Below are 26,255 nucleotides of genomic sequence, written 5' to 3' on the forward strand. Positions count from 1 at the left end.
AGAAGGAAAAAATCTGCATCCCACTGTTGAAAAACATGTAGAAATACAGCCAAGGCCAACACCAGAGTGGTGGTTTAACGGAGTTAGAAATCTTTTGAACATGCAGGAGCAGCAGAAAATATCAACAAAGAACAGCATTCAAGTGGCAGCTTGTTCCAAACCACTTTCCAATCAATCTTCAGAAACCTGGCAGAACTACAGATTTCCTCATATTTCACAAGCACGTGAATTTTTGAGAGGAATGAACTATTGATGTCTGCAGCACATCCCTGTTCCTTACACAAAAGCATTAGCTGGAAGGTGCTTTTTATTCTGCAGCAAAATGCACATACAAAGAAATCTTGGCTTGCTAAAGCCTCCTTTTCCTTTATTTTGCAAAAAGATTCTGTGTGGCTCATCTCTATAACAGATTTGGCAACACTCTGATGAGCAATACTCTCCTCACTGCATTTCAGCAATGGTTTTTTTTTTCCAGCAGTGAAATATTCCAACAGTTATCTGGCTTTTGTGAAACATGTACAAAAATCTCTCTCATTTATTATAAATCTTGGCAAGTCAGAGATATTCTGAATTTACAGAGACTCCCACACACTTCCATGCACTCAAGGGAAGTTGGCAGTGCCTTGAACTTTCCAAGACAAGGGACATCCACTGATAGACAGAACAAGGCTCAAAGCTTTCCATCCCTGGCTACTCATGCAGAAATCAGCTTTGTCTAATCTGAATTTTGGTTTGGAGTATTCACAACATTTCTCTTCAACTCAAATCTCTCCCCATATAAATTAATCCTGCAGTTCACCTCCTGGTGAGCCACAGCCATACATTTCAATATCTGAGTACAACACCATTGGCAAGAAATTATTTAGATAATGAAAGTTTGTCATCAATGCTAGAGTCGGATTTTTCTTCTTTTTAATTACATAATTAGAAAATTAAAAAAAAAATCTAGAAATTAGCTCCATTTCTGAATTTCAGAAGCTGTTCACTGAGTTATTGGCATGTTTAAAGCCTGAGCCAGAAAGGGAACACAGACCATGCAAAAGCTGCTGACACAGAGTTGCCTGGAAGTCCCACCCACCATGAAGTTTATAAAAGCTGGTTTTGGGAAGTGCTCAACAGGGAAATGTATTTCAGTTATATCCCCAAATTGTGCTTCCCAGGGGCTACTGCCTGGAGAACAAGAGGATGGACTAATGATGATCAGAACTGATTTGAAGAACAGTTCCATCTGCAGCAAACCCTGTGCAATGATTCACTGTTGGCTCCTGAACTCTTCAGTTATAAAGACAGATCAGAGAAATCATGTAGCAAAGTAATGCTCAGCATAAGGAAAAACAAGAGAATTCAATTCAGCCTTTCCCAGCACAACAATTTAATCTTTGGTTTGAGGTTTGTTTTTGCTTGTTTGTTTTTCATTTGTTTGTTTTTTTTTTTCACACGGCTCTCTTCCATTTCAGGAAAAACATACATTTTCATTCATTCAGGCTGAAAAAGTCCACAATAGAGCTGCTTCTTAATTCAATATAAACAACATGTTGGCAAATTTAAAAGCAGGCCTTCAGCCTCTGTCTTAGAAGGCTGGGATATATGGTCACCCCAAAAACAGGAAGAACCTTCGAGTTGTTCCTTACTTAATTGAGATTTTTTCATAACTGAAGGCCTAAGCCTTCAAAAAAAAATTAAGAGAAATTATATAGCTGATTTGCAGTTATTCCAAATTCAAGCCTGAAATCCTGGCTTCACTGAAGACTCAAGGAAATGGTGAGGGAACCAGGATTTGGTGCCACCTGCCATGGCCATTCCTGAAAACTCTCCACTTTGACTGATGCAGCTTTTGCAAAGACTGACTGACTTCTTTTAATAGCCTGAACTCTACCCATAATTTCTTAGCATTTCTGTAGTGGTCTATCTTACTGCAGTCATAGATATAATTATGATTGTTAATCATTGCTAGTGAAGGTTATCAAAATTAAGAAGTTTGATAACCATCAACTCAGCCTGTGAGTCTCCAGGTCAGTGTGTGCTGAGCTGGGCAGAGCCAGAAGAACAGTGCAGGCAGGGCAGCAATATCAGATATTTAGTGCATGTGTTGGCAGAAGCTAAAACAAAGGTTTTGCCTTTGGGAGGAAAAAAAAAGGACACTTTGGAATCAAGTATCTCAGTGTCTTACACGCCTAAACCAAACTGGATTCCAGAATTTAAGCACTTAACCCAACAGAAGCACGGCAAGGTTTTGTCAGGTCACCCAAGCAGCTAATTGAAAAAGCTTCTCCACTCACTTCTCCAGCATTCCTCTCAGCTAGAACTACCTTAACTCTTAAACTGAAGAATCAACATTCATAAATTCAGTCACCTGATAATGCTGCTTTTTACAAACTCCCCATGATTTGATATGTTTTGTCATTTTGGACATCCCTGGTTTGGTAAATAAGTTGTCTTTAGAATTAAAGGAACATCCTCTACTTCCCAAAAGATTTCCTGCTGCTCAACAAATGAAAGTGTATTTAAGTTTAGAGCCATCAAATGACCAACAAGCCTTTGGTACTTACAAACATGAGACGTGTAGGGATGTTGTCTGATTGCACCAGAGGATTTTTGTACAGCCAGATCTCTTCTGGCTGGATCACCCGCTGGAATGGGTCCAAAAACTCTGTAAAACTGAAAACAACAATTAAAGACTCAGGTTTTTCACAACTGGAAATGATGACCAAAAACCCCAGAAGAGTCCTGCTGATTTAAAACTTCCCCCAAAGTTAAATATGTATGAATTGTCTGTATTAATACATTGCTATCCTATTTGGATTTTTAGTAATACAACCTTTACAAATATACCCTTCAGAAATGGCTTTTAAAAGTCTATATTCCACAACTTTATAAAAGTTCCATAAACATTACTGTGGAGAATAAATTGCCTTCTTTGTTGTTTTGTTTTGTTGGGGTTTTTTTGTAGGAAAAGTGTGCAAATAAAATTGTGGGATTAGATAAATCAGGTAGCGGGTCTTTTACCCTCAAGAAATTTTATACCAGATATCAAATCCAAAATATCTTTCAAATGCCAAGATTCAGACTTTGAAGCATGACTGTTGTATTTGCAGGATCACAAAGCAGGGATAAAGAAGAAGCCCAGACAATTCCTTCTACTGATGGAAAGAACAGATAACTTTCGAGGATATCTCCAAAAGAGACTTACTCCTAAAACAGGATGGGCTGTCAAGCTTAAGAAGAATCCAGGTATGCCAGAAAAGTCTCATTCTACCAAAACAGACTGGGTTTAATTCCATTATTATGTCATTTAGCTCTCTTACATAGCATACAAAAAAAAAAAACAACAAAGAAAACAAACATCCAAACAAGCCAAAAAACTCCCGTGGTTTTGTAATTGCATTATTTTGAAATGAAGAGCATCAAAATAAAATGTTGAGGTTACACTGCTCTATAGAAAGTAAATTATTTGTGTGGGTACCTTTCATCATGCACTGAGAGGGAAAGCAGGAATTGTGATCTTTCACTGTATTAAGATTCCAAAACCTTTTATGACTGTATAATTTGTCTCACTTCATTTAAACCACACTCCTTTTTCCACCCAGTCCTTCGCTGTTCTTTAAGATTTTTAGGCTTTGAAGTCCTATCAGACTTCCTGGGAAGTTTGGCCTTTGCTTTGCATTGCTCATTTCAGGTCTGGTTTATTGGGACTCAAAAAAAGCTGTGGAAAGAAGACACAGGGAGCAGTTTTCTGCAGACTGGTCTCACCCACTAAGCCCAGCCAGAACACAGAAAAGCTTTTCTTAGTGTAAACTTCCAAAGCCCAAGGGCTTTAAAACTCTCCTATAATACCAGGTTTTATACCAGTAACAGGCACATCAACTGACTTTATCTGTAAAGAGAAAAAGCTCAAAGCAATTCTTAAAGCAGAGTAAAATTAAACCATATTTATATATGCAACTCTCCCCAGTGAAGATGAGTCCTCAAATCCAGCCAGGTCAGCTATTCCCTAAAAAACCCAGTCTTCTGGGTCTTGGGAAATCCTTCTTTTTCTCCCTTCTGAGGGCTGACCTGATGCTCTTTGTTTCTCAATGTAGTCTAAGATCTCAGCATCAGCTCCAGTTTTCCAACCACACTCCTGCCCACGGGGGGTTGGAACTGGATCATCTTTAGAGGTCTCTTCCAACTCAAAATTCTCTATGATTTTCTGACCCCCTTTACCTGAGGACAGTCAGACTCCCACCAGACAGAGTGTACAAAAGAGCCCAACTGGCCTCTCCTTCCTTTCCTTTCCTAAAGGAAAACAACAAAATCTGAGGACCAAACACACTCTTGTCACTTGTAACAATAGTTATTTTTCCTCCACTGACCTCCATGGACAACAAGATTATTCTGGAAGCTTAAAGAGTCTGGTATTGCAAGGAGAATATTTGCTATTATACTCAGCTTCTTCCAATCCAGAGTCTGACCCTGCTCTCCAAAGAAGGTGCAAGGGGAGCTTCAGAAGTGTCAAAACACTTTGTTTCGGTGTTTTTCAAAAAGAAAACTCGAATTTTTTTAAGTTTAAAACTTGATTTTTTTTTTAAAGTTTATAAAACAATGGCTTGTGGAAGGCATTTCTAAAGAACAGTTCCAGGAAATAAACAACTTCATGTACGAAAAATTCATTTTACACTTCTCTCTTCAACTAGAAAAATAAAGGTCGATTCCTAGACCATGCAGGCAACTTTGGTTCTAAATTTCAACTGAGTCTTAAAGTATATTATTTTTGGTTTCAGTTTTTAAAGATATTGATGGCAATATATAGAAGCAATTAACTGCTGGTTGAAAGGGTTCAGTTGCTGAGTAGGGTCACAGGTCTGGGTCATAAGATTTAAAGCCTTTGAGAGCAAAATAACAGATGTGCTAATGAGATGAAACTATAATAAATAATAGAAATAATATCTGATTTCAGTGGAGGACTGATTTTCTCATTAATATATACTCATCTGTATTGATATACAGAATGATTAATTTCAACAAATCTATCAATGACAGTAATTATTATTATTATTTGATGTAACAGTGGCAGTTTTGTATCCACTATACATATATATAAAAAGAAATATATAAATATTTATATATAAAATATATATATATTCATACTACATATATAAATCTGATTATGTATTCATTTATTTCTTTGACTTTTGTTCTGAATGTCTTCCAAGAACAGTGTTCAAATATGCTGAAACAAATGAAAAAAAAAAATTCCTGAAACTGGGTAAAATAATTTCAAAATCACTATTGAAGGAGAGAAAAAAATAGATGCAGAAGGCTGCAGATCCCATCTGTGTGAACAACACAGAAATAGAAAGTAAACAGTTAAAGCAAAGTGACTGTGTAAAAAGAAATCACTTTTTTTTTTAATCTTCTGAAAAAGAGCTCAACAGCTAATTAAATTTTTATGCCAAGACTCATAAGAGAACAATTCTCTTCTTTTTTAAAGCTTCACCAATGGGTGACTGGATATGAGATTTCAGTAGCTTGAAGGTAATTCCCCTTGTACTCTATTAAACAGTCATGAGGACACAGTGGTTTCTGAGCTGCCTGACACTTGGTGATTTATGTTCCTTCATCCCAACCCAAAGTACAGCCCAGCACTGCTCCTGAGCCAGCACAAGCTTGTTTAAATGACTACTAGAAATTATTGTATTCCTCAGATAAAGAAAGCTGATTTCCAGACGTTTTCTATTATGGCTGGAATTACAAACTCAGCCACTGAACGTCCCCTGGTAACAGGTGGGCAAAAAAATCTTGCTTTGTATTAGTACATAAAAATTTAGTCTTAGGTTTCTGGTCTGAGATTTTCCTTCAGATTTATCTATTTGTCCAACATTTTTACCAGTTTAACAAGCATATGGGATGGCAAGAAGTAACATGAACTCGAGGGAGCCGGGATTTCCATGAAGTAAAAACAGGGGATAAAGACAAGGTAAGAGATATTTAACAGTGCCACGAGAAATTAATTTAGAAGAACTGTAGTTTGAAAGTAAAAAAAAGGAATTCTCCTTTCTTCTTGGACTCTTTCTGAAAGAAAGGAGAAACTTAATCTAATGTAATATATTATTTTACTGTAGAAGAAATAATTAAGTTGCTACATATATATATATGTATGTAAATAAACCTTGTAAATATTTCCCTTCCCCTAATACCAAGTTGTACGTGTCTGAAAACTTCTTCTTCCCTTTCACATTAGAACAAATCGTGACAACCCCTTTAAATTGGCCTTTTTTTGAAATTCCTGTGTTTTTCAAACCACCACAGATTGTGACACCCAATGATCTTTTCTAAGCTCCACCTATTGATGAGCACATCTCATCCTCCAGTGCCTTTGCACCTGAGTCCTTATTGGAGCAAGAAATTAAGTATTTACACAATACAGAACTCAGTGAGGGATTCTCACACAACACATATTCACAGCCCCAAACTTTTGAAGGAAGAGCCATAAAACAGAACACATCATAAGCTGAGAAGGTAAGAAAATTATATTCTCAAAGCCAGAATTTGCTTCAGGGGTTTCCCACAAGTGATTTAGGCTAAACAGAGCCTAAACACCCATCAGCTGTGTACATTGCATTGAACACTGTTTATCCACATCCTCTTTGCTCATATTTAAATCCAGGACTTCAGCTTATCCATTCTGAAACATGCTTAGAGTGGGAAATGCCTTCATGCCTTCATTTGATATACCTGCAGAGAACAACTTATTTCCATGCCATGAGAAAACCTGGGCTTGTTTATTCCCTATAGGTAATATTAAAGAAGGAAAATGTAACTTCTTGGTGGTTATTTCACAAACTCCTGCCAAGACAGACAAAATATGAAAAGCTTGAAGTGGTGTGTGGCTGGAATGCAGAATTCACAGAACTGAAGCAGAGGAGAGTGATGAGGTGAGATAAGAAACAATGCCTGTGGTTTGTCCCCATCATCCTGCTCCCCACGGAGCTGGAGGAGCTCAGGTTCTGAAATGCTGCTGTCTGTGCACATCAGCACCATGAGACAGCTCTGTGTCAGCTCAGAGGTCAGCTTAAGGAAACAGATTTGAGACATTTAATATCTAAAGTAATTTGGGAAATCCACAGCTCCTCAGTCATGAAGAAGGGGTGCACAAATAGGGCCAAGACTCAATTATTAATGAAGAACTGCAGTTTCACCAAGGAAGAAGTTGCCATGAATTAAAAATGTAACTTCAACAACATAAACTTTAGTTGGATAGAAGAAGAAACTTTCCCTGTGGTGAAGGCACAACACTGGGTATCAAGAGATTTGATGTTTTCTGCCACTGCTTCCCAAAGGTAGGGAAAACCATTCCAGCAGGAAGGGTCAGTGCCAGTGTCAAAGCAAGACTCCTAAAGCTCCAGTTTGCTCTGGATTGGTAATTATAGATGCCAAGGACACCCAGCTGGCTGGCAAACATTCAGGTAGGAAAACAAGAGCTTTAACTTCTCCATAGAAATCAAAGAAAAGAGTTATTTTAAAAAATATATTAGAATTTATATTGCAACAGATCCTGAATGCAAAAGAAGCGTGTACATCAGAACAGAAACGAATGTTTTATTGGTTTTATTCTTCATAGGCTTTTATGGGAATGTGCTATTGCAAACATCAATTCTAGCTGCACTAAAATCAATTAAGGAATGTGCACTCACACTGACATGGAAGTAGCTGTATCAATAAATTATCTCTACCTTCTTCACAGCTAAAAACTTTGGTGTCCCAGTACAATGCCATGCAGTGTATACACCTACCACTTCTGATTAACAATGTACAATCTTAATATAGAGTTTTATGGGCTTTGAGTGTCCTGCAGGATACAGAGTAGTTCATATTCAGCAGGAACACCCAAAAAAAGAAAATTCAGAAGCGTTTTTATTGCCACAGAAATGAGATCTGATGCCTCTCCTAATGTGCAGTAACCTCCTGTCTGCAGGTACAAGCATTTACAAAGGCTGGGAGGAGTCCTGGCAAGAAAAAAAAGTTGCAGGAGGCATTTTTCATTCAGTCCCTATTCAGTGCCCAGTACACCTGTGGGAACAGAGCAAGTTCATAGATCTTTTTTAATTCCTCTACTTTTGAGAAGCCAAAACTAAAATCTTTATACCACTTCCTAATAATATTTGATACTCTGATCTGAAAGTGTACAGCTTTCCACACTTTTAATTCAGTGGGTGCACTTTTATCCAGAGAGGAGCCAAACATCAATGGAATTAAATCCTGATAAAGGGGAAGAGCAATGGTTTTGGTTTTCTTATTTAAGGTCACTGGCAAGTAGATGACTGGTTCTTGAGGGCAGGTTTGGCTTCAGATGAGTCACTATGACTCAATGGAAAATATATCTGAATATTTTAAATTAGCTACCAATTGCAGGGTGACATTTAATTAGCACACATGCCCACGTTAGCCCTTCAGATATATGAGAAATCATTTTGATTAAGAAGGGATTGAAAATAAATTCTGAGGCAGTTTTGGAAATGCAGATATTACCATAGCAGTCATATTTCCCACCTGTGCTGAAAAAGGGGTTTTTAGTATTTCTCTTCAGCTTCACTAGCAGGTTTCCCAGATTTGCCTCACACACCCACTGATTTTACAGGGATATATCAGGGTATGAGTTCTTCCAAAGAGGAATGGCCACTCTCTTTACTCTCACCCCAGTCAGGGTCCAACAAAACCAACCATGATGCAAGACAGGTTTTTCAACCAGGATGTGTTTAACCAGAGTCTGTGCCAGTCAGGGTCTCTGAATTATTGTTCATAAATCTGCTACAGCACCTGACTCGTGCCACATGCACCCACATTGAACCCATTTCTGAACAAAAACAGGTTAAAACCTGACCCAAAACTTCTGCTCAGATTTTATCTTCCTTCTTGTTCCTTCTGAATTCAAGAAACAATATGAGTTAAAAGAATCAGCAAGGAGGCAATAGCTGAGGAGTCTTGGCTCAGCTAAAAGCTCACATCTTGAACTAAAAGCAATATAGATTCACAACAGGAGTCCTGCAGCTTATATATCTCATTTATATGTTATTTCATATGTCCTCAGAATACCTGCTATGAAATAGTGAACGAACAATCTTTTGAAAAGCTGAAAAACAAAGAACAGCCTGGAGTTTTAGAACCTAATGTTAGTTTTCTTAAGTACTTAAATTGTATTTCTACTGTTTTCTCAAGCCCTGGCATTTGAACTCTCTCTAAGTAAACAATTTCCTTCCCAGGACATAATTTAAAGCTAAGAAGAAAGGGAAAGGACTATCTGAGCATGCATGAACAGCCCAGGAACAAGGAGTTTGTGCACCTGAAAGAATCCATAACCTTCCAATCCATATGTTCTCCTTGCTTGGGGGCTGAGCACTTTTAGAGCAAGTAGCACTAAATATCACTGAGCATCCTTATTGCCACTGTGAGGTGATTAACTTTAGAAAACTCTCACATTCAGTGGGAATAAAAATGGCTTTCCAGGCAGTAAACTACTGAACTAGTTTAGATACACCTTTTCACCATCTTATCTTATCTATATTTGGAAATGAGCAAGGTGAAAGGAAGAAAGAGGGGAGAGCTGGTCATGCTGCATTGCAGCTTTGAACAGAGGAGCAGGAAACAAGGGTGGCTATACTGGAACAGGAAACAAAAATCACTGCAAAATGACTCAAAGTCGCATATTTTGGCTTGGTTTTAACTTTTAAAACTTTCTGTGACCTGAGATTGAAAGTGATCTTTGCTGTCACAGAGAGAGTTTTACACAAATAACAGGTATCAACAAAGTGAAGACTATTGGTTCCTGCTCTCATTGCATTATCTCTCATTTTAGTTAATAAAAAACATTATTTATGGTATTAATTGTTGCCTCTCTGCTCTGTTTTTATTCAATATACTCTATGATACAAAATGTTCCACAAAAGCCATTTTAATGCGTGTTTGGGGAGAGAAAGTAGAAGGAAATGAAATCTTCAGTATAGGAGCACTGATGTAGCTCTTAGAAATCTCAAAGCTGGCAGCTGTACATGATCTTAAAATGAAAACCAGAATTCACATTACATGCTTAAATCAACCAAGCACGTATCTGAATAATGAACCAACACCTGAGGGATGCAATCTCAATAAAAGGGAGGATTAAGTAGTATCAAAAAAAATTGTCCACAACTAGACTTAAGTGACCAAACACATTTTCAGGCCATTTTTTTGGACTGAAAACTCAGGAGCTCATAAGGAAGAGGGAGAGAGGAGAAATACTGAGGCCCAGTCTAGAAGGCTCCAGCAGGAGTTTCTTTGTGTGAAATTAAAACATTCATTTTTGTTCAAACATAAGCATAGTGTCTTAACCCAAACTGAAATGAAGTATTTTGTTTGGGCGTCCATTCAACTTGCTTAAATAAAAAATGCATTTTAAAATAAAACACTTCGGTATTAATTCTGAGACACTTTTTTTGGCCAAGTTATTTAGTAAATGTAATACAAATTTACAAGTTTGTTCCAGTTTTTCCTTCACGGTTGCTGTAGGCAATGACTTCCTTTTTCTCTTGGGGAAAAAAACCCAAACATGATCTGCTTAATGATATTCACAATCAAATCCAACTATATTAAAATCACTCTGCCCAAAAATACTTGTGTGAGTACTAAATGTTCCAGAGTATTAGTAATTATTAAAAAAAAAATAGTAAATTATAATATTGGGGAATAAGAACATGACTTTTTGCATTTTGTAGCACTCACCGAAGCCCAATAACAACAGTTACACTCCTGGAAAGCACCTTGGACAGCAGATGAAGGAAACTATTAATGTTCTCTCTGCAGGCTGTGAGAGTCCAGACAGGCTATTAGATCTGTTCTCCCATTAGTGAAAATTGGCAGCTAATGAAAATATAACACTTTAGATCAAATGATCCTCTCCTCTGCTGTTTGCCAAGTGCAAGGCTCTCACCACACAGGCCACAATTGCTTCAGGGCTGAACTATTTCTGAGCTATCCCTTGCACCTCCATTTATATCATTTGCACCTCCAGCACAAAACCTAAAGAAGTAGTAGAACTCTGCACTCAAAACAGGGTAAAATATTGACCTGCCAGACTGCAGAGTAAAATATTTCATCTAATTTAGCATTTCCTTTTCCCCCCAGTCTCATCAATGCAGAATATTTAGCACACAGACTCTGGCATCACTCAGCTTTTGTTCAGTGTTTGCTGAAGTTTTCTCCAAATAACTTCATGTTGGTGCTGCTGTTTCCTCTTCTGCCCATCAGGATGAGTCAAAAATCTCCTATAATGTCAATAATCTGCTATAATGTCTTTAAACTTTTCCCTGCACACTGGGAAAGTCTCAGGCAGTATAAACCTGTGGGAGCCCAAACCCAGCTTTCAGCAAAAGGAAAACAAAGGCTGACAAGAACCCGTGATCTGAAGGAGCTGGACCCTTCTCACAAGACCTGTTAAAGTTCTACCTTATGGATTAAGCCTGGCTCCAGCAGAAATCAGAAAGGACTTTTTGAGATGATTGTATCAGATCATGTCTAAACCCCTGTAATCCCTCTATCTCTCATGTAATCCTACTAGGAGAAAAATTAACTATTTGGAAACTACAGCAAAAATTTGTGCAACTCCCCAATTAACACAGCCAGTCCCCTTCATTAACATGTCCAGCCAGAGATGCCTTTAAATTGTGTTCTCATGCCCAATAAAGTGTTCCAGTTCCCCCATAACTGGGATCGTGTCTAGTTTTATTTTTCAGACCGCCACTTAAACCTCAGGCCACTAAGCTGATTTTTTACAAGACCACCCAGTCTTGTCTCCTCACAACAGAGCAAAACCTGGTGTAAAATACACCCAAGACATTTCAGTGTAACCTGCTTTTTAAAATTTCCCTTGGTGGAGGATTCTACACGTGCCCCAGGCAATCCATCACAGCACTCCTTACAATTAATTGGTATTTCCCCACGTTCAGCCCAAGTTTCCCTTGTTACTATTTTAAAAAGCTTTTCTTTCTGTGCAATTCCCAGCTTGTCTTCTTCACACATCTTTATGGAGCTGCTTACATGTGAAAATTACTGCCATGTCCCCTCAGATTTCTGGATTAATCAGCTCAATTATTTCTACATTTTCTCAGAAAAACATGTTTTTTATACCACTCTTACCATCTTCCTCTTTCTTCCCAGCTCTCTGCAATTCACCTACATAATTAATCTTAATCATCCACTTACTATGAAAACACCAGTTGTCAACCCTCTTACTCTCCCCTACAGTAAAACAATTTCCACTTATGCATTTTATCTATAGGCATTTTAATTAGAATTCAGTGGTATTTTAACAGGGGAAAATATTTAGCCATTTGGATGGTAAAACTGTTTTGTAACGCAGAGAAACAAACAAATACAATACCCAGTGATGGCAGCAACCTGATTTTCAACAGAGAAATAGTCTTAATCTATTTTTTTTTTACAGAATCATCTCATTAAGTCACAGAGTTTCTTGCAAAGCAATGACTTGTGGCCCAACGATAACAAATTTACCACTTATAAGGCAAAGGAAAAGGGAATGCAAAGTGTCTTAAAACCCATAGAGGTACAAAAAGCTTCCTTCAAGTGCCACATCTGATGACAATTTTGTCTCTTTTAAGCAGACAATGTAATTGGATCTTCAGTAAAGCAGCTATTGGGATTCAGAAACCAAGGAAGCTTTCCTTGGTCATTTAAGTCTCTGCTGTTCATTAGTGGATCACAACTAACACTTTAACTGGGGACATGAGCACTGTCTTTAGCTCTCAGACTTTGTCCTTTAATCCTTGCCAATATGGATGTGGCACTCAAGCCTCCCCTGCTCAGTGTCAGTATTGTCCTTACTGCACAAAAAAAGTTACAAGACACACTAAATATAATCCTTGATCCACTTTTAGCATCGATAATTCTGCCAGCTCTTTCAAAATACTCACTTTTCAAAGTCAGTGACAGACTGGGAGACCATAAAGATCTTGATTTACTGTGCCAGATGAGTGCATTCTCAGCAATAACATCGTACTTTTTATTAAAAGTCTTTCCCATCAGAAACACAGTTGTGCCATATCTTAACCTTGCTTAGGTCGAAGTATAAAAATCAATTTATTAAAGAAAAATTTCCCCTGTGAGAACCCCATCAGCCTCAGTAGCATTCTCACTATAAAACACCCTCAATCGGGCTGGAAGCAAATAAATACACACGTCAAAGTCTGTGAGTAAATAGGACTCAACAAGAAGAGACACAAAGTCACCATTTACTCCTCAAAAAGTCTGGAGCAGATGCTTTGGCATTTACAATAACATCCTTTTTTAGTGTGTATTCAGCGTGAGTTTAGCCATGGAGATCAACTGGCCAGGAGTTCCCACCCTATTAGCAGGACAATTAGAATTCCTGCCATTAAATCCCCTTCCAGCTTCCCTTCCCCCCACCCACGGGACTCGGGGGAGACAAATGAAATAAATTCGTTCCACAATCTATAAGTATTGATACAACAGCCTGTAAAAACAGTTTATCTTTTGCACTGACCGAAGCCTGCACAAAAAGACAAACACACTTTCTCCTGAATAATTGTTATCAAAGTCAGTAAAATCCTACCCTAATAAATACAATACAAAAATTATGGAAACAGAAGCTTCAATGAAGTGGAACACCAAGTATCTGAACACCAGGTTGACCCTGAGTGGATGCCAAGTACCCACCAGAGCCACTTCATCCCTCCCATCCTCCCCCTGGATGGGGGAGAGAAAATACACTGAAAAGCTCTTGGATCAAGACAAGGACAGATGGAGATCACTCCACAGTCACCACCACAGGCAAAATAGCCTTGAGGGGGGGAAACCAGTCTAATCCCAGTAGGAAAATGAGAAAATTAAATCTCAAAACACCTTCCCCCCCACCCCTCCCTTCTCCCAGCTTTACTCTGATTTTCTCTCCCTCCTCCGCTCTGGTGGGGAACGAGGGCTGTGATCAGATCATCCCATGTTGCCTCAGCACTTCCTTCCTCCTCGGGGGAGGGCTCCTCACACTCTTGCCCTGCTCCAGATTGAGGTCCCTCTCCCAGGGACAGTTCTCCATCAACTCTTCCATGAGTCCTTCCCCAGGGCTGCAGTTCTCCATGAGCTGCCCCAGTGAGGGTCACAAGCCCTGCCAGCAAATCTGCTTCACACATCAGGACAGGCACAGGGTTATTTCGTTGTGTGCTTCAGATATTACATCAGGTATAATAAATATTTAGGGCCAAGGGAGCATGGACTCAAGCTATTTTCTTGGACTTGGTGAGGAAGAAGAGACTTCAGTAAACAGTTGGAAGTTGGTGGGGGGAATGAGTCAGATTCCCTGAACACTCCCACCAGAGAAAGACTGGTTACCAATCAGCTTGAAGGGCTTTTCCTGGACTGAACTGAGGGAGAGGCTTAGAGGGACTGATAGAAGTGTGTAATATTGTATATACAGTTGCTTTTAGCTTGTACAGTCTTTATTTTGTATGGTAATAAATGTATATACTTCCCCTTTCCCCTACAGAGGTTGTCTGCCTGAAAGTTTCTCTTTGGTGTTGAGATAAAACTGTGGGAAGGGGTGGGGGAAGCCTGGAAATTGGATTTTGGGTTTTTGTGGTGGCTCAAACCACCACATGTTGTTTTTACAGTAACCTGTCAAGGACACAGTGCTGAGCACAGTTAAAATTCAGGTTACTCTGTGATCTATCAGCTCCATTCAGGGAGTTACAGAAGCTCCAGGTCTGACTCTCCCATCACTTCAAAGGTGCCACAGACTCTGCTGAGCACTGGAAGGAGCCTGTTGCTTGTCACTGGAGCTCAATATGCAACCTTTGATATGTGTTCTCAGATCCTGAGCACCAAAGAAGCTCTTTTTTTATAGCAGGTCTGTCCCTTAACTGTTTGTTAACCCTAGTCAGTGAACTAGACTTCAACCTGTGCCACAAAACTAAATTTTCCCCTCATTTTAACATGTCAATTATGGTTTACAACAGTGCACCTATTTTGAAACAGGTTAGCAAACATCTTAGTGTTCTCATTTCTTATTATCATTACTAGCTGTGAAACTATGAGAAATAAAAATATGGGTTTTTATAGGTGTATCACGAAGTTGTAAGATATTCAAGTCCCAGACTGGGACTGGCTATCAGAGACTTTTTCAGCCCAATAAGGGAAATATAAAAATTCCCAAAAACTAGAATTTTTCAGGACCATGTGAGAATTTTTATACACAAGGGTTTCTTCTCTCTCTGGGCTAAAAACAAAGGAAGATCCATCATTTTTGACAGAGGATGCCCAGCAGCCAATCAAAAGAAAGCCCCTTTTCAGAGAAAAAAAACCTTTTTAGGCAAAAATGAACATATTAAACTTATCTGAAAAGGGTGGGGATTTTGTGAAACTATAAAATTTATGGAATTTAAACCAAAGGTGTTTTTTTTCCCCAGAAACTCGGTGTGAGAAAGACCCAATGCGTTGAATAAATTCTTCCTTGTTTCTTTGTTCCCTGAGTTTATGCCGTCTTTCTAAATTCAAAAAGAGGGATATTTCCCAAAAAACTAACACTGAAAAAGCTCTCAAGTTGTTCAAGGGTGTTGGCTACCTCCCAATACAGAATTTATCAATTAAGTGAAGGAAAGGTGAGCAAAAGAAGTATTACTCTCACTTTCTTGGTGAGAAATTAGGGTACACAGAAACGAAGTCCAAAACTGTTTGGATCAGAAGTCAAAACTCAGGTTCCAAACCAAGTCAGAATTATCAGATATTCAAATTGAGAAGTCAGGACACAAAAAGAACAAGAAGCTGAAGTGGCCAAACACCTACTTCACTTTGAAACCTTCAGCTACAGAGCCCAGGCTTGAAAGGTGCTTTCAATTCTTGGTCCAACTGATTTGTGTAATTTTGCAGTGTTTGAGTCAGAGTGAGGAAATAAATGTGAATGTCTCAGACTGGTGATTTCTTCTCAATCTATTTTGTGTGTGTTCCCTGCAGATCTCCAGCTCCTCATGATTCTCAGCTCAGTCTATCCTCCAAAAGTCCAGTCAATATGAGAGAGAAAAGGCAAGTACAACCTGGGAGAAGAGCAAAGCAAAACTGCAGCGTTGTAGAATTTCCTCAGGTGATTGATTTTCTGTCTGTGTTAACAAGACAATACTTAGGGTCATTTATAAGGGCAACAGATCCACAATATCCAGATCACCACTCCACCACAAAGAGAGCTACCTAAAAGAACCTTCCATGCTAAATTATTTCATGCATATTCATAACCTGATTAAAATCTTAACATTGTAAACACGCAGAGAAACAGCTTTTATTTACTTACACCAGAATGTGACCATGGCAGACACACAAAAGATGTCAGCATCAGTCAATCCTGCAAACTCACACGTGTGTGATGTATCTATGTGTGTTTGCCTGCAGATAAACATTTATTCCCAAGGCAGGCTGCTAATGACACTGTGCTGTAGGGAAGATATCCAATTACTCTAAATGACACTCATATTTTAATCACTCACATGCACTGAAGAGCTCAAGTTTTGACAAAGCAATCCCTGAAACACTGTCTTTTTAATCAATGAGCCCTCAGAATATCAGCAATATGCTGTTGACAAGTCATTGGGTTAAATATACTACAGCACACCAAAATTCCAGCTTCCTACCAAGAGACAATGGTGTGGCCTTCCAAAATTTTTCAAACAGATGCACAAAGTTTTCCTTGCAAGAAATACCTAAAAGAGACCATTGTGTATTTTGCTAAGAAACAAAGACATCCCTCAGGCTCACTCTGAGCCACCACTCATCGAATTCTTTTTAGGACAGATGAAAAACATTGTTTTAAGGGCATCACTCCTGTGTAAAAATACCAGACTTGCTCACAAATCCTTTTACAACTGGCTTATCTTAAAAAAAAAAAAAAACAAAAAACCAACAAGTCAGTCAAAACAATTTGCTTTCCTCAATCATCCTCTAAGTGACAAATGCCACTGGGCACGTGGATCAGATGAAAGACTGGCCACGATGAACATATTTTAGTATTAATCACGCATTTTAAGATGCTCCAGGTCATAGGAATAAGTACAAAAATTAAGAAAACAGAGATGCAAGACTCAAATTCAATCATTCTCCCGATTAGCACTGGATATTTTCTGTAAACAGAGTACATCCTCTTAGTTGTTACATTAAACAATAGAGCATTTCTACTTCTGAAACTTTATGTCAAAAATTTCACTTCTAAAAAAAAAATTCAGTTCTGTACTCACATATATTTATTAATAAACAAAAATCTAAACAAAACTATGAAGTGAGAATTGATTAAAGCCAAGGTTTAACTGAAAAATATTCCATTTTGCAGTTTCAAATAACAACGTAATGGTCAAATTCTAGGATGAGAATTTTCTTCACCTAGGAAGTAGCAAACCATCTACCTTCCATCAAATCACTTCAGCCAGTCAAAAGGTGCAAGGCTCCATATTTTGAAAACTTAAAATTACTTTTTAAGAAACTGAGAAGAAAGAAACCCAGTTAAGAAACTGGGAAAAACTGTGGGGCAGAACAGAAATCTCTCCTTCCAGTTTGTAACGTGTATCTTGAGAGCTATTTTGGTGAAGGTACTCAACAAATACCTGTTTACCTTCCCAGTAAATTGTGCATTAAGCATATTTTTGACTGCAGCCACTTGTGGTTGGGTTTTGGGTGTTTGTTGTTTGGGGCAGGAGTTTGTTTGAACTCCCGCTTCTCAATTTCAGGCAGCTGCAGTTCTTCTAATAAATCTCTCCTAACTAATCCCTCCTTCAATACCAGTAAATCCTGAGGGCTAAAAACGCCCTTCAGCACAGATCTCTCTAAATGCACAGAAGCTTGAGTTGCTAAATTTCAATGCCTAATCCGGTCTTTAACAGCTAAGTGAACACTTAGCAACTGCCAAGAACACAACGTCTAGAACCGAGTCAGTTGTTATCATTATCCTCCCTAAATGTCTGTAGAATTCAACCAAATCAATGCACAGCCATCAAAAGTGTGTGGTACTTCTCAGGCTGTTCATTTGCACCATGGAAGATATCTTGAATCATAAGTTTAGGTTTCTGCCTTTGGTGGAAGGGCTAAAGCTGGTAATTATGGCAACTGGAGGAAAAAAAAGCCAGTCTTTAGTATAGAAAACATGGTTGTTGTCGCTGTAAAACACATCCCAACTGGGAATACATTCCATTTCAGCAATCATCAACAGGAGTTTCCACACCTCCATTATTTTTATGGAATGACATTTATTACCAAGCAAGGCCACAACATGGAATATGCACCTTTATTCTTTTGCATTCTATGGTACAAAATATGCCAGTATCTTCCTCTGAGTTATATGAATTGTTAGGCTGAAGCTCAAAGACATCTGGGAGGCACAGATGGTTCACGACTGTCAAATGGATGTGGAACCATTACCTTCAAGGTCAGCCTTCTAACACCACAAAGGTTGGTAACGACCCAAAGTCATCAACACCTTATGAGAACGAGCTAATTCTCTTCTGTCCAGTTCCTCGTGGGCAAATATCCGTGTCCCAGCTGGCAATCACAACAGGGATGAGCTCAGACCCAGCCTCAACCCATTTCTGTTAATGGCATTCCTTTCCAAGGGAGGTGGAAAATGTGCAGCCTTTCCATTCCTAGAAATCTCTTCTGCAGCACAGCTCAGAGAGCTGCTGCCTGGATTCCAGTCCCAGGGCTTCCAGATTCACCAGTAAAAGTTCATTCTTGAAAAGATATTTCACTGCTCCATAAAAATCCTTGCACTAGTTGGGTATAAAACCACAGGAAACACAGTTTTTAAACCTCTGTAACATAATAGTTTCAAAACGTAATTGCCACTTAAGAAAACTGAGAGAACTATTCAATAGTATTTCAACAGCAAAAGATTACTTGGGTGTTAAGATTATGTGAATTATAAAGCTATTCTTTTGATCTACCAGAGATTATATTCTTGGAACCATCGCAGGCAAATAAAGTGCAGTTCTTCATGAAACTAAACACCAACCTGAATTTAGAATACTACAGTGCTTAGTGCTTTTAATGAATGCTCTGAATGACCTCTTGAAACATCAGAATTATCCCCCAGAATTCCAAGGAGGCAGGAGCCGAGCTGCATGAAAATGCTGGAGGTTCTTCCATAGGCATTTGCCATTCTTGGTGACTCTACCAAAAGCTTTTCCATGAGCTACCCCTCAGTGCATTTTAGAACCACAGCATAAATAGTGAAAAGTACAGAACCTTTTAGAGAGGAAATAAAGACAGAAGACAAACATAACCAAGAAAGGACTACTTCAAATGGGGCATGAGTTACATATCATAGTAATAAGCATTACTATGATGGTGCAGGTGATGAATTACACACACAATTATAATGAAGAGAAAGGTTCTGATGTAGCATCAGATTGAGGTCTTGGCTCACCCTGTAAATCCATGTATTCCAGAGAGGAGTTCTGCTGAGAGGAACAGGTCTGCTTTCAAAGCAGGATGCAACAGAACTGACAGATATCAAAGGCACCTTACAGATTTTTGAAGGTATCAAAGTTTGCCCTAAAATGTAGATGACTACACTTAGGGAAACAAGTTGCAAATCAAAAGATTAGCGTCAATATTCCGGAGAAATGAGCACTGAGGCAAAAAATCAAGCACCAGTAAATTGGGCAAGTTCTTAATTAACCATGAGAGGTTCAGAAAGGACTCGTATCAAAGCATTCAGATTCCCCAGCTGTAAGTCAGTACCACAGCTTAACAGATACACCGCCTGCAGCTGTGACCAACAGCCCCATGGTTAAGAAAACAAACAAGCAAACAGCAAAATCTGATTTCCGTGATATTTCTGAGACACCACAAAGACTGAGAACGCTCACCTTAAAACATTAAGCAACGGACATGCAAACTTACACAGAGCGGAACTTTTCTTTGCCCAAATGCACGCAGAACACAAACTGCCTGAGAGAAAGAAACGGGCACCGCTCTGAAAGGCAAGGGGGAAGCCCCAGCCTGAAGTACACCGAGCAAAACAGCACAGAACTGCTTAATCCTAAAAAAGGCAGAGAGCGTTCCTGCAGCGATAGCTGCACATCATTCGGCAACCAGATTTCCTTGACTTTCCTCCCCACACATCAGCTTCCCAGACCCAGCCAGCCACGTTCCATCTCCCGTTGAGCCCGAGCTCCTTGCTCAGCTCCAGCAGCAGCGCTGCAGCTCCCGGCACAGCGTTCCCAGCGCGGGGCTCCCGCTGCTTCCCAAGCCAGCTTTTGGGGCGCATTTACCGCCCAGCCAGCTGAGATCTCACGGCACAAACCACAACCCCCCGAACCAAACCCGCAGCACGTTTGGGGGTCGCGGTGGTTTTGGTTTGTTTTTTTTTTTTTGGTTGGTAGCTTTTTGCACGCTTGTCTCCGGCAAAACCCCGAGGGGAGGAGAGGGCTCCCGGCTGCGATATTCCAAACCCTCCGCACCGCGGGGAGGAGAACGGCGGCAGCTGCCCCTCGCTCGGGCATCCTCCGCGGGGTCCGCCTGAGCATCGGAGCCCCCCGGGGCGGCTGGCAGGGGATGCGGGATGCAGGGATGCAGGGGATGCGGGACGGCATCCCAGCCCCACATCCCGCCCCGCACTGCGAACAGGGACCCGGGCACCGCGCGGCCCCGGAGCGAAGTTGCCGCGGGTACTCACACGAAGACGCCGAAGAGCAGCACCCGTATGCCGATCTCGATCGCCAGCTCCCGCATGGTGGGTCCCGGCGCGCTCCCGCAGCCCCCGCAGCGCCGCCTCTCATCCCCCGCTCGGCGATGGGGGCACCGGGGCAGCTGTGCCGCCTCACGCTGCCTTCCCGGTGCCCCGAGGGGCCGCGCAGATCCAGAGGGAGAGGGAGATGCAGAGGGAGAGCCCCGCCGGGCGCATCCCCGGCCCCGCCATCCCTGGGCTGCCGCGCTGTGCGGGGCGGGCGCTGCCGAGCGGCCGCGCCGGGGGAGGGTCCCGGGGACTAACGCCGTGTCCCCCCGTGCGGGGGCCGGGGATCCTGGGGATTTCCCCTCCCCTCCCCTCCTCCCTTTCTCCGCCCCCGCGGCGCTGCCGAGCGGGAGCAGGAGCCAGAATCGTAGCCGCGCCGTCCCGCCCGCCCCTCGGGGCGCCTTTGCGATGCCCTCGGCGGGGGCACTGCGGGCTCCGTCCCCGCCTAACGCTGGGGAGCAGCTCGGTGGGGCGCAGAGGGCGCTTTTCCCTGCCCCATTTAGCGCGGCGCTCGCCCATCCTTAGCTGGGGAGCCATTAACCCATCGCCTCCCAGGCACAGCCGGGTTTCAGCCCGCCCGGGGATGGCTCGGCTCCCATCGCGGGCTGGGCAGGCGTTCCGCTCATCGCGGGCTCCTGCCGAAGCCCTGCGCTCCGAAAAGATGGAGAAACAAAAATTAAACGGGGCTGGGGGGGAGGGAGCACCACCGCGCACAGGTAATATCAGGTGTTCATAAAGACTTATCCTGCCGTGCCATGGGCAGTTACACACCAGACCACCGAGCTCGGCCCATTTATTTTATCTTTGCATGAAGGATTAACGACGTTTGAACGCATTCTACATTATGTATTTCTATAACGGGCTGTCCACCCGTTCAGACATCCGTGCCGGTTTAGACCCTGCTGCTCATTGTTAATGGAGATAACCCAGCAGGTCACTCCTGTGTCACTTGGTCAAATTCTGCCCAATATGTGATATTGTGGCCTAATTATGTCAACAGTTCACTGTCCATTCCCAGAGCTGGGTCCAGCTCAACAAATGAGCAGAGGTTGTAGTTATGACCTCAAATTGATGGGAGAAAGGCAGCAAAACAACCATGGCATTAGTTTATTCCTATGTTTCCTCCAATCCGTCTTCCCTTCCTCCCAGTGGCAGGCTCTGAACCACCCTAATCCTTGTATTGCCTTAGCACAGAGTTCATTTAACTTCCTCTGCATGGAGAGACTGGATTCTGAACATCCTTAGTGTAAGAGAGTTTCAGCCTTGAGTTATGAAATGCAGCAAACTAATTCACACTTAAATATATTTAATTATCTGCTTTCTTGGGGCCTTTGGAGGCATGTCCTTCAGGAAAGTGTTCATAGCTATTAATACTGCCCATAGTTACAAACCAGCCATCATCGGGTTGCAGTGGGGATCCAATTCACTTTACTACATGATTATTGCTAGAGAATTAATGCCAGAGAGGCTTTATTAAACCTATCTGCTTAATATATGCACTGTGCATAAAATGGGAGCTTTGAACTCTGAATTAACTACCACGTAGTAAAACTTTTATTCTCCATGTTTGTGGAAGAAAACAGAGGCATAAGCTTCCATCTTAACCTCATCTGCAGATAAATACACCAGTGCTAGATTTGTTGCAAGGAGTGTGACTGAAGCCCAGGAAACACAGGTGTGTGACTGGCATTGGAGAGAGCTTTTGAAGTGTTAGTGATACTTAAATCAGATCTTTCTCCCTTGTGTGCCTGATTGCACTAATTTTCAAGACAAAGCTTGGTCAAGTACTTATATTCTGGATTTTTTAAAAGGTGACTCTCTTTCAGGAAACAAAGCTCAATGGTGAGATCTCCATACTAAACTGGTGGTGGTGATAAAGGACATGTCACCTTCCTTTGAGGACACTCGGTTTGTCTTCTATTGTCAAATATTTGTGCTCTCTCTCCCTTGTGCCCCCAATGACTCAATGTGTATCTACATTGTTGATAGGTGTGCACAGGAATAATCTTTGCTTTCATTAATGGTCCTTCCTCACAGAAATAGGCTCACAACTTGTGTGAATCAAGCCAGGCATGAAACAAGGAGTTGCAGAGACTATCAGATAATAATGTCAGTCTGTCCTGCAGTTCCCAGGTCCACACAAACTGGGGAGGGACACAGGGGGACCGAGGTGGGGACAGAGTGTTTGCTCTCCTTGAGCATCTGGGGAAACAGTTACCAGTTCCAACTCTGTTCACCTTTCCATTTTTGTCCTATATCTTGTCAACTGTGTTGTCTTAGCCTGTGGATCTTAGAATAACAGAGTGATTTGGCTTGGAAGGACATTAAAGATCCTCTTGTTCCAACCCCCTGCCGTGAGCAGGGACACCTTCCACTGTCTGGTTGCTCACAGGATCCTTCAGCTTCTTTGACTTTGCTACAGTGTCTTTGCTACTACCCTGCTGCAGAAAAAGGGGATTTTCTCACAGGTTTCTATTAGTGTTTGGAATCACTCAACTGTTACCAGCAGAGCTGATAAACAATGCTGGTTAGAAATTAAACAAAATTTGTCTTGCTTCAGCTATCTGCTTGCAGTGTTCTGATTTTCCAATATATATCAACTAATGGGGATTTATGAAGCATAAACACATCAGATTGATTTTTTTTTTTTGAAACTAGACCCAACTTGCAGCTGTCTGCTGTACAAAACTTGCTTTGACTTTTAAACCAAATAGGAGTTACGGGGAGAATTAGCAAGGAGCAGATTTTAGGCTACATTGTGGCATTAAGCTACAACCCAGGTGCAGCACAGAACCACTGCACTACAGCAGATTCTCAGAGCAATAACAACGACCCTGAGAACATCCCAATTTCCTGGTCATCCCATCCCTACATCAGGCACAGCAAGTGTTCTCAATGCAATTTATTTTCCTAGGTGAGGCTGCAAAGAGAACTGATCCCACTCAGGTCTTTTAGGTGTCTGACTCGGGTTCTCAGGACTTCCCTCTCACAAGGATTAGTTTCTGTCTGAGCCACCTGCAGCCAGCTTTCAGTCCACAATGGGATGTTCCCAAGCAGAAAGAGCTGCCCAGCTGATGTGGCTTTTTTGGGAGTGACAGCTCTTTCCCAATGCCATAGGACGTGTGCATGCTTCTTACCCACCTTGGGGCAAAATCTTGCAGCTCAAAAACTCAAAAACTGGTTAAAAAACCAGTTTTTTAAGCTGAGCTTAAAAAACCCTCCAAAATCTGCATAAGTAAGTAATTTCTTAATTACTAGAGCTCAGTACAGAAACAACCAGCCTATATTTTTCTGTAATTTCTGTGGTAAAAGGCAAATCTACAGAATGCTTTGGCTGGTTATGTGGCAGGTTTGCAGCACACTGGGTGGCTCAGATGCCCACAAATACATCAGAACCGTGTTACTTAATGGTGAAAAATGGCCATTATTTTGTGTTATTACCAAGTTACAATTATTACCAGTAATTACTGTTATTACTAATGAAATTAGGACTCCTTGAGATCCGAAAGATTCCCCAGAAAAGAAAGCCAAACCTAGAATTTTTGAATACTGTGCGGAGAAATTTGTCTAAAATACCTGAAATGAGCAGGATGTTTGTGGACCAAACACCCCTTCTTTTACCCTTTATAACTTTACTGATTTTATGATTAAATGATTTTTTAAATCATTTTTACTGAATAAATGCCCCACTGTTGAAACCATGGAATCACTGCTTGTTATTATTACCTTGTATATAAAGGAGTGTATTTGAGAGTAGAAAACTTTTTCATGATGACTCAACTCCTGTTGAAGTCAGCAGGAAGTGGACTTTTAGAAGGAGCCTTTCAGAAAGCAAGAATTCTGCCTTTAGCACATATTAACTTATGCAAATATTCCCTAGGATGTACTACATGGCCCAAATGCAGTGCTACCTGTAAATGATACAGAATTTTGTAGGATAAAGGAGGCAGAGCACTGATTCCTTGTAAATCCATGTGGGGAATTTGAAAATGAGCCCTGCAACCAGGGAAGTGTCTTAATCCAACCCATAAATTTGAAATAATTTGGTATGTTATAAGAAAGATTCAAGTGATGTTGACTAAAACTTGATAATTTTCTTAACTTTCATAGTTCTGAAGCACAATCAGGTACAGCTTGGCAGCCAACTTTCAGTTTGGAGTTATTTAAACTCGGATTTGTCACAGGACATAAAACTTACGTGGGTTCAGATCCGTTGAGATCAAACATTAAGACATGTCTGGATGAACAAAATTTCCAGTTTCACATTGACAACCAGATGATTGAGCAAAACCAGCTGGCCAAACAATCACTAAAGTCAAACCTGGCACAACATTTCAGTAGCTTTTTATTCTTCAGCAATTACAGTCCACTAAAAACCTACTTACTCTTTCAAATACACAAATGAAGGTCTATTTTAGCACTTTTCTTATACTGTCTTAATTTCTGTCAGTACTTTTTTCTCTTACCTTTAACTGCTTCTCTTCCTGTCTGCTTGACTAATTAAATCTAGGTCACAATGGGGAAAACTCCTCCTTTGCCCTTCCTTTTCTGTATTCCCTGTGCATTTTTTGATCTGTACTGCACACCCAGAGGCAGTGCACAGCCCTTGGCTGTAGATTAAATCCTAGAATTTACTCTAGTAAATTTACTAAATTTACTAGAGTAAATCCAAAGTGGGTTTTGTTAAAAAAATGGTGGGTTTTGTTAAAAAACAAACAAACAAAACCAAAACAAAACACCAAAAAACCCCAGAATTGAAACTGAGAACATTTTACTTATTCTGTACCTGTGCACACAGCATATGGCAGCTGGGAAGTTCCCATCATCATTGGATTTGTCTGCTTTTCCACATATGCTGATGATGAGCTCTTTCCTAAGTTGCTATGGACAAAAGAAACCTCAGGGAACAAAACTCCAAAGGAATTACAAACCTCAGTGAGTGTGATACACCCGTGCACATCTTAATTGCCCCAGGTATCACATTTAAAACATTTATAAAAGCAAATTGGTAACGTTTCTGTTTAGTTCCTATGGAAGTGCCTACAATTGGCTTCTGATTGTGCCTAATTAAACGGTTCTTCTGAACATTAATGTATCACTGAGATTTCAGTAGTTGCCATTTGATGAAATCGTGTCAAAATATTTCGGCTGGGAATTTTTTGGGGCCATCTGGTGGAACAGAACCGCAGTGCACTGAACGTGCTGCTGCCCATCCCGGGGCACGGGCACAGCTGGGCATGGCCCCTGCATCCCGGGCATCCCACCTGCATCCCGGGTATCCCACCTGCATCCCGGGCATCCCACCTGCATCCCGGGCATCCCACCTGAATCCCGGGCATCTCACCCGCATCCCGGGCATCCCACCTGCATCCCGAGCATCCCACCCGCATCCCGAGCATCCCACCTGCATCCATGGCATCCCACAGGCACCCCGGGCATCCCACAGGCACCCCGGGCATCTCACCTGCATCCCGGACATCCCACACGCATCCCGGGCATCTCACCTGAA

At 41.0% G+C, this 26,255-nt stretch overlaps 1 protein-coding gene across 2 annotated transcripts in view; it reads right to left on the reverse strand.

Moving 5' to 3' along the window:
- PLPP4 (phospholipid phosphatase 4) overlaps positions 1–21,082 on the reverse strand; it is a 56,057-nt gene extending 34,975 nt beyond the window's left edge. The window contains exons 1-2 of one of the 2 annotated variants that reach the window (XM_027705692.1): positions 20,690–21,009; positions 2,550–2,658 (exon numbers count right to left, since the gene is read on the reverse strand). In XM_027705692.1, coding sequence (XP_027561493.1) covers positions 2,550–2,658; positions 20,690–20,745 — 165 coding nt within the window. In that variant the 5' untranslated portion in view covers positions 20,746–21,009. Of the gene's footprint in view, positions 1–2,549; positions 2,659–20,689 lie in introns of both variants that reach the window. The other variant, XM_027705694.1, reaches the window with a different exon arrangement.
- Between the last annotated feature and the right edge of the window lie 5,173 nt (positions 21,083–26,255).

The sequence above is a fragment of the Neopelma chrysocephalum genome, unplaced genomic scaffold (genome assembly GCF_003984885.1).
Source record: "Neopelma chrysocephalum unplaced genomic scaffold, ASM398488v2 Primary Assembly neopelma1_347, whole genome shotgun sequence".
In the NCBI taxonomy this organism is placed as follows: Eukaryota; Metazoa; Chordata; class Aves; order Passeriformes; family Pipridae; genus Neopelma; species Neopelma chrysocephalum.